Genomic DNA, 9409 nt, shown 5'->3' with positions numbered 1-9409 from the left:
CTCTTTTTGCCATTACTGAAACTTTGTAATGTTTAGCTGGACACCTTCTTTGATTAATTCTTCTTGATGTTAATGTCTTTCTATCCTGCTTGCCTATCCTGGTCAAAATTTTGTTTTGCAAGGAGTTGACCTTGCTTGCCCTATAATGTCAAATGTTGAGTTGCCACATTGGACTAAGTGTCTTTTTGATTGTGGATTTAATGTAAGCTATAAAACCATCCACTGTAGTTTTCAACATTACTTGCGGGCTTAACATGATACATCAATCAAAACATCATAATTTGTGGAAAACCAGAATTAAGCAATGGCTTATTCAATTCCTGGCATTTTCCTTTGCAGATCCTTTCTGAAAATGAGTTTTGCAATTGAGGAAGTTTCCTTTTCAGGGGCGATGATTGCTTTATGTACTGTGCTGTTAATATTCATTTATGTACGAATGTTAACAAAGAACAAACAACCATTTCCACCAGGACCTTGGTCACTTCCTATTTTGGGGAATCTTCTCCAGCTTGGAGATCATCCTTATGTTTTCTTCAATCAGATGAAGAAGAAATATGGAGATGTGTTTCAGATACAGCTTGGAATGGTTCCTGTTGTGGTTGTTAATGGCATGGATGCTGTCAGACACGTCCTGCTGAGAGATGGAGAAAGTTTTGCTGGCCGACCCGATATGCACACTTTTTCTTTTTTTGCCAATGGCGAGAGCTTATCATTTTCGGTGAAGTTTGGAGAGAGTTGGAAGCTGCAGAAGAAGGTTGCTGCCAAGGCATTAAGGTCACTGGCCAAATCTGAAGCCAAGTCCTCCACCTGCTCTTGTCTTCTGGAAGAGCATGTTTGCGCTGAGGCATCAGAACTGGTGAAGACCTTTTTAGACCTCTCCAAAAAAGGGAGCTTTGATCCTGTTGCGGTGACAACCTGTACTGTGGCTAATGTGGTCTGTGCCCTCTGCTTTGGCAAGAGGTACAGCCACAGTGATGAAGAATTTCTGAGCGTGATCCAAATGAATCACGATCTTATAAAAGCTTCGGGCGTCTTCAATCCAGCTGACTTCATACCATGCCTTCGTTATCTTCCACTTCCTGCTGCGAAGATTGCTCGCGCATTTTATGGAAAGTTCAATAACTTTGTGGCAAAACATGTGGAAGACCATTATGTCACTTATGATAAGGTAAACATTTAACAGTGGGATCCGAAAGAGTTCTGTATTGCTTATACTTCTACCATATGCTTAGAGATTCTACAGGTAGTCCTTGTATACCATGTTTCCCCGAAAATAAGACTGGGTCTTTTTTTTTCCTCCAAAAGAGGCACCAGGTCTTATTTTTGAGGTAGGCCTTACTTCACCTCCAGCACTGACAGCCTCACTCAGCTGGTACACTTCTTCTGGGGCCGAACTTCTGCAGCTGCATTCAGGCCTGCATTTTGCAGTCAGGCCTTTCCAGAAGGCCTAAGCAGCTGAGTACCGAGCTATGGATTCAATCCATTGCTCGGTTCTTGGCTGCACAGGCCTTCCGGAAAGCCCTGTGACTGAGAAATGTAGGCCTGGCTGCAGAAGAGGCCTCAGAAGAGAAGTGGGCCAGCAAGGAGAGGCCTGGCTGCAAGGTAAGGGTGCAGGGCGGGTGGGGCAGCTTCACCCCCCCACCCCTGCCCCAGCTTGATTTTTAGGTGTGTAAAGGTAAAGGTTTCCCTGCACATGTGTGCTAGTCGTTTCCAACTCTAGGGGCCGGTGCTCATCTCCGTTTCAAAGCCGAAGAGCCAGCGCTTGTCCAATGACGTCTCAGTGGTCATGTGGTCGGCATGAGTAGATGCCAAAGATGCACAAAACGCTGTTACCTTCCCACCGTACTGATCCCTATTTTTCTACTTGCATTTTTACGTGCTTTTGAACTGCTAGGTTGGCAGAATCTGGGACGAGTAACAGGCGCTCACTCTGTTACGTGACCCACCAAACTGCCGACCTTCTGATCAACAACCTCAGCGTCCTAACCCACTTTACCCCCAAACTAGGGCTTATTTTGGGGTTAGGGCTTATATTAGGTCCATCCCCAAAAATCAAGCTAGGGCTTATTGTTGGTGTAGGCCAGGGGTAGGCAACTTTGGCTCTTTTATGACTTGTGGACTTCAAACTCCACGAGTCATAAAAGAGCCAAGGTTGCCTACCCCTGGTGTAGGCCTTACTTTCGGGGAAACATGGTAGCAACAGTAATTGAGACAGGCAACTCTGTTGCTAGGCAATGCACTCACAAAGTACAGTGTCATGTGACTGCAGTGTCTTATGATGGAACTTGTGGTTGCTATCATTAAGCAAATCCTGTATAGTCTTAAGCATGTCATATGATGATCGCCATTTGTGATGTCCTGTTGACTTCTCTGTTGAGTTTGCTTGTCAGAAACCAGTAGTGAAGGTTGCAAATGGTGATCATACAATCATGGGATGTTCTGATCATTGTAATTGCAAGCTAGTCTCCAGTGCCCAAATAGCAATATGTGACTATGGGGACATTGTGATGGCTGCAACTACAAGGAGCGGTCATAAATCTCCTTGTTTAGTGCTGTTGTCAGTTACAATGGTCACTGAATGAGTGGTCAGTAAGCAAGAACTACTATGTTCTTAGCTTGCTTTTTTCTTAGCCTGCAACTCTTCATGGCTCTTGATTAATTTATATTTGTTTTTTTTCCAAAAAAATTTCTCTTAAATTCTCTCAATATAGAATTAAACAAATTACAGCTTACAGAGTAGAGTGTACAGCGTGAGATCCTTAGATGAAAATAATATCCTATATTTTGTTTGCTTCCTTTAGAATGTTCTCAGAGACATCACTGATGCCTTAATTAATGTTAGCAATGAAAAAAAAGCAGATGAGAAAATTGTAACTTTATCGAAAGAAAAAATACTAATTACTGTCAACGACATCTTTGGAGCTGGTAAGTATTATTTTTCCCCCAATACTTTAAGTGAAGCTGTCTTTTGGTGTGGTCCTTTTTTGACAGAGAAGATGTGAAAGAATTATAAGGGGAAACCCTCACCTCCCAAATTCTTGTTGCTAGGTTTAGCAATCAACAGAGCAACAATTTCAGGGTGGTGAAACTCAAAAGAAGAATGGCTGACATCAGTCTGTCTCTGGAGCAACCTCTAGTCTGATTTGTGTGTCTGAACCTTATATGAAGTTATAACGAATGGATGTAATACAGGTAGTCCTCAACTTGCAACAGTTCATTTAGTAACCGTTCAAGGTTACAGCGGCACTGAAAAAGTGACTTATGACCATTGGTCACACTTATGACACTTTGTAGCATTCCCATGGTCACATGATCAAAATTCAGATATCTTGGCAACTGGTTCTTATTTGTGATGGCTGGAGTGTCCCAGGGTCATGTGATCACCTTTTGTGAACTTCTGACAAGCCAAGTCAATGGGGAAGCCAGATTCACTTAACAACCATGTTACTAACTTAACAACTGCAATGATTCACTTAACAACTGTGGCTAGAAAGGTCCTAAAATGGGGCAAAACTCACTCCACAAATGTCTCACTTAACAACATAAATTTTGGGCTCGATTGCGGTCGTAAGTCGAGGTTTACTTGTACAGTACTGGGATTGCAACTGAACATAGCCTAACTCACTTCAAAATGTGATTGGGTCATGCTTACAGATGTTCCTGGAGGAAGTGGATTATTCTAGATTCTTTTCAGTTAGGTTTCAGATTGGGACCCAGCATAAAGATAATATTAGTTACACTTGATATGCTATTGCCTTCGTCCTCCTTGATGTCAGAACATGGCTTTCAAAACCATCAAGCATGGTATCATTCTTGGCAGGTTGCAGGGAGTGGGAATGGAGGGCACAGTTTTATGGTGTTCTTCTTTCTCCATGGTTGATTCGAATTAGCATTGGTTGTAGGGAAGAAGTTGAGCCGAAGGGTCCTAATTTTTCAAGGGTCTGTAGCGGAAGGCAGAAGCATTCTTGTCAGAGGAATGCAAGAGTTAATGTACAGGTGCTGATCGTTACCTGTAAAGCCGAGGGACCTGTCTACATAGCATATGAACTAGGTGTCTGAAGACCACCCTGTCCCCTCTAGTGTCTTCCTGCAATGCTTATTCCAATTGTGTAGACTAGCAGCAGGTCCGTTCAATTAAGTTGTGTTAACTAGTGGATCGCAGATGACAGACATTGTCGGGAGAGACAGAGGGACCTGCCCTTTGAAACAATGTCCCCTGCAAAGATCTGCATGGCTCCCACCTTGTTCACCTGTAAATGCTCTTTTAAAAAAGGCTTTCTTGCAGGCTTTGGGTTAAGGGTGGAATGCTAGAAAATGTGAGCGATGTAGGTTTTGCCACTTGAACGATCAGTGTTTTTATTTCTATGGTTGTTTTGTATCATCTTGTTTTAATTTTGCATTACCACCCAAGCTCATGGACAGAACTGGAAATTCAAGAATGAGCAAATGATAGTATTCATTTATTTGTATGATTTCTGGGCAATTTTTATTAATACACAATCCCATGTTGAAATATTGACTGTTAGCTAAACTGCAAAAGTGAGCTATCAAAAATAATAGATTTCTGATTAGGGAACATCAGTTATGTACAGAATCTCTCCACCAGGTTTTTAGATACTTATTTAATTACTTTATTTATTTATTTGCATCCACTTTATTATTTTTACAAATAAATCAAGACAGCGAACATATCCAACACAATTAATGTACATTTCAGTTATAAGCTTCAGTGCCCAGGTTTCAGGTACTAAGTTCTAATGTTGCTTCATTTCTTTTCCAGGTTTTGCTACACTCTCAGCGTGTTTGCAATGGATATTTCTGTACCTGATAAACAACCCAGAAATTCAGATGAAAATTCAAGAAGAAATTGGTAACGCTTTTGCGTTATTTAAAATAAATAGAATATACCATGCTGAGAAACCTTAATTTACTAGACTTCCACTAAATGAATTTCAACTTCCATCGAGCAAACTTTTGGAGCAATTTCAGTTTGCATCACGATGCAAATAATAGTTCCATTTGTGTAATGATCTCATTTTGCAAAGGACATAATTTGCAACATACAACTTGTATCAATCACTACAATTACATACTCAGATTTAATGAGAATAATGGCCACCCCCTTTGTCCAACTGGAACATCAAATTGCGTTGCACTGTAACATAAAGATTGAAGACTGCTGTTATAAAATAGTTTTATTTTTTATTCTTTGAAGATGGAAAGATTGGGCTAAGGCCTCCAAAGTTTGAAGACCGGAAAGACTTGCATTATACAGAAGCTTTCATCAGTGAAGTCTTCAGGCACAGCTCTTTTGTTCCATTCACCATTCCTCACTGGTGAGAAGGAGAATTGAGGAACGGGTTTGTTTACATTGCAGGCAGCTTCTGCTAGTACTGTAATCTGATTTTCTGTGTGGCATTGATAAAAAAATCCCCTATAATGTGAGATTTCATATTGTTAAAGAAAGGGAAAGAGATGTTAGATGAACATTTTTTGCTATTATTGAATTTCTACAGAACACAATAACCATGGCAAGGAGAGAAAGGATGCTGCCATTTTTATTTCAACGAATGCTTTACAAAATGAAATATTAATTAATTACATTTATATGCTATCCATGTCACTGTTACAGAGACTGGGTAACTTACAATATGATAAGGTTATTTTGTTCAGGTGTTTGAAAACATTGTGGAATAATGTTAAAGGATTGTGCTAATCCAGGATTAAATGCTGTTTTGTTTTTAATATTTTCTAGTACTACCAAAGAGACTTTTCTCAATGGGTATTATATCCCACAAAATACCTGTATCTTCGTTAATATGTATGAAGTTAATCATGATGAGTAAGTATTAGAAGAAGATAATGCTTAGAAATAATAATAACAACAATAAATAATAGCAATAATGATATTAGACTTGTTACTATGTTTTTTTCTTATATTACTATTGTAGCTTACAAAGCTATTGAGACCCAGTTTGGTCTAGTGGTTAAAGTACCAGGCTAGAAACTAGGAGACTGTAAGCTCTAATCCTGCATAGTCATGAAAACTGGCTAGGTGACTTTGGCCCAGTCATTCACCCTCAGCCCACAATATCAGACTCAGACAATATGCTGGTCAACCAACTCCTGTGGCAACCAAAGGGATCAACACTTTAGTTCAGGGATCTTCAAACTTGGCCCTTTTATGACTTATGAACTTCAACTCCCAGAATTCCTTAGCCAGCGTGCCTGGCTAAGGAATTCTGGGAGTTGAAATCCACAAGTCATAAAAGGGCCAAGTTTGAAGACCCCTGCTTTAATTGATTTTGGGGGAAAAAGGATCCTATACTTGCAGGAAATAGCTTTATTTAAACAATTATGAGGACTTAATGACCCACTTTTAGCTACCGGTACTTCCTGAGCTTCATGTATGGACAGTCTGATAATAATAGTCATAACATATCCCAGGGGTAGTACATCTGGTGCCTCTGTGGATGGTTGTACAGATATTTGTTAAATTCCAGATGATGGCACTCGCTATTTTGCTCAGTAAATTGCAATGCATATTTTTCTCCAAAACCTCACAGCTTCTTCACAGAAATCAAATTCACCCCACCTTAAAGCATACCAAATGTATTTTCTCAGTTGATTCTGTCTTTTGAAGCTCATTATGCAATTCTTTTGAAAACATTTATTTTCCTGCCGGATCCAATGTCTCTTTTCCCTATGAGGAAGAAATTGTAGGGAGGAAAACTCTGGACATGTCAAGCTCCGCAAATAGAAAGTCATGTTCAAAGGCTTTTAGATGACCCTTGAAGTTGTGGCTAGAACATTCCCATTCAGTTCTGTGATGGTTGATTTTTAGAGGCTATTTAGACCACCCTTCCCCCAAGCTTCATGTGTTAGGCGTTAAGTTAGGAAGCATGGATTTAGTTGTTAGAGTTTTGCCTGTGTCTCCTTGGTAGTAATGCTGTTTGGTTCTTCTAGCAAGACTTTTCATATTCACTATAGATGAACATACAAGATGACATTATATAGATGCCACAGTTATGTACCTAAGTTGCAATATAAATTCATACGTCACAGCATTATTTATTTATTTAATTTGTATACCGCCCTTCTCCCGAAGGACTCAGGGCGGTGAACAGGGCAATAGATAAAAAACAAACATTATGACATAGTTGTGCACATTTTATCATTTCCCTCCTGATAGACAACTATGAGGTTGCTGCTTTTCTTTTTTTTCAGATAACAATCAAGTGATGTGGATGTCTGGTAGATTTAATTTTTGAAATGAATTGAATTATATTGGTGGCTATATGAACCCTTTTCATTTTTATCATATTTAAGTCTTCTCCTTTTTATTTCTACACTCGTTTATTTCTTCCAGAAACCTGTGGCTAGACCCTGATGTATTTAAACCACAGAGATTTTTGAATGAAAATGGTGAACTCAACAAGAATTTGGTTGAAAAAGTTCTGATCTTTGGAATGGGGCTCCGAAAATGTTTGGGAGAAGAAGTAGCTCATAATGAGATCTTTGTTATCCTCACTACTATCTTGCAGCAGCTGAGACTGGAGAAACTACTTGAAGATCAGCTAGATATAATGCCAGTATACGGACTGTCTATGACACCTAAGCCCTATAGAATTTGTGTGTCACAGCGTACTTGACTTGAAGAAGAGTATGAGGAAGAAACAGCTTTCTTTCATCACCAAATGATTGTGTGAAATAATGTGATGCAAAGCTGCTATTTCCAAATTACATTTTTTTCCAAATGTGCTGGACGTCAACATCCATCTCTAATAGAAACAAGTTCCCAATATGTCTGAAGGAAATCAACTTCAAAAAGGCTTAGGATTTTATAGAATATTTGTATGACGCATGGTGTTACTTATGAATAATTTCCTTTATTCTTCACCTATAGACAGAATCTTCTTGCCAGACTAAATCAAGAGTATATGGATTTACTCTGGCAATAGCTAGGATGTAGCTTTTTAACCCTCTTTGCTGACCAAACTTTCCAGACTCCGCTGCCTCTTTGCCCTCTGGAAAGCAGCCTTTGGAGACCCAGATTACATTCCAGCCCAGTAATGGACTGGATGAAGACCAACATACTGAGACTCAGTGTAGACAAGATGAAGATATTGATTGTGGGTGGTGGATTTGAATGGTTCCCTGGTGTCCTAGAATGGTCTATACTTGCTTGAATGAACAAGTTCATAGTTTAGGGCTGTTCCTAGATCCATTATTTTCATTAGAGGTCCAGGTGGTCTTGGTGGCTCAGAGTGCTTTTTTATTCCCCTTTGGTTGGTTTACCAACTGTGACTTTATGTAGACAAATACAGCCTCACAATAGTTATTCACACCCTTGAGTAACTTCTGAGTGGATTATTTCAATGTATTAGAAATGAATCCGTCTTTGAAAATGGTCTAAGAACTTCAGATAGCTCAAAATAAGAGTAGCTGGACTGCACATTGGGATTGGCTGATAAAAATATATTATGCTCTTCACCATCTACATTTGCTGCTGGTCCATTTCTGACTCAGCTCAAAGTTCTGGCCTTGATCTTTAAAGCTCCTCAGTTTAGGACCAGATGACCAAAGAGGTACCTTTCCAGACCTTGAGCTTATCTAATGAAACCCTCTTCCAGATCCCCTTCCCAAAAGAAGTGAGAAGGAAGAGGAAGAGCTTTTTCTGTAGTGTTGCTCCATTAATGCAATTCCTCCCCAGAGAGTTTGACTTGCTCCCACATTAGCATCGTTCAGCATCTGACAAAGACTTGTTGATTGGTTTTCACTTTTGTTGTACTTATAGTTTAGTCCATATTGTTTCAAATGACTGCCTGCAGCTTTCTAGCTTTATAGTTTGCATTTTATTTGATTTTATTGTATGTGTTTTTATTCAAATAATATTGTAGCATACTTTATTGTAAACTGCCCAGAAAGCTTCAGCTAGTGGGGTGGTTTAAAAAGTGTAATAAATAGATAAAAATACACGACATGCATGGCAAGCTGTTTCTACCAGTGAATAATCAGAACTAATTTTTAAAAATGTCCATTCTGTATTGGATGTACCTAACTGAAATAAAATAGTTTCAGGTATGTGTCTCTGTTCTGAATGAATCCATTTAGCACTGCAAGATACTCTGTGCTATCCGTGTACACACAGGTATTTTTACTGCTTGTTTGACCCTTTGAGAGCTATAGGTGTGAGTGTATTAGATTGCCAAAGTCAGAGGCTTCCACAGGATCTGATGCTTTTGATATTGGCACAACCTTTTCTACAGATGTTTTCTGCTTGCAACCACATGAAACACTGGTTTAGTTTTGGAATCAGGAGTTGAGGCTTTTGTTCATTACAGAGCATATGAAATAGGTGGAGAAGCTGAGAACTCAGAAGTAATAGAGAAAAGGTAGTTCTTAATAG

At 39.4% G+C, this 9409-nt stretch overlaps 1 protein-coding gene across 1 annotated transcript; it reads left to right on the top strand.

Annotated features, from left to right (window-relative positions):
* Positions 1 to 391: 391 nt before the first annotated feature.
* LOC308662734 (cytochrome P450 1A1-like) lies at positions 392 to 9033 on the top strand (the record flags this gene model as incomplete). Its single annotated transcript, XM_081318877.1, has 6 exons — positions 392 to 1168; positions 2802 to 2925; positions 4781 to 4870; positions 5216 to 5336; positions 5756 to 5842; positions 7370 to 9033. The coding sequence occupies 6 exons, from the start codon at positions 392 to 394 to the stop codon at positions 7650 to 7652; spliced, it is 1482 nt and encodes a 493-aa protein (XP_081175003.1). The 3' UTR covers positions 7653 to 9033.
* Positions 9034 to 9409: the final 376 nt, after the last annotated feature.

The sequence above is a fragment of the Vipera berus genome (genome assembly GCF_964194415.1).
Source record: "Vipera berus genome assembly, chromosome: 2".
Taxonomy (NCBI): domain Eukaryota; kingdom Metazoa; phylum Chordata; class Lepidosauria; order Squamata; family Viperidae; genus Vipera; species Vipera berus.
The sequence above is the reverse complement of the archived record's forward strand: the minus strand, read 5'-3'. Positions and strand labels throughout refer to the sequence as shown.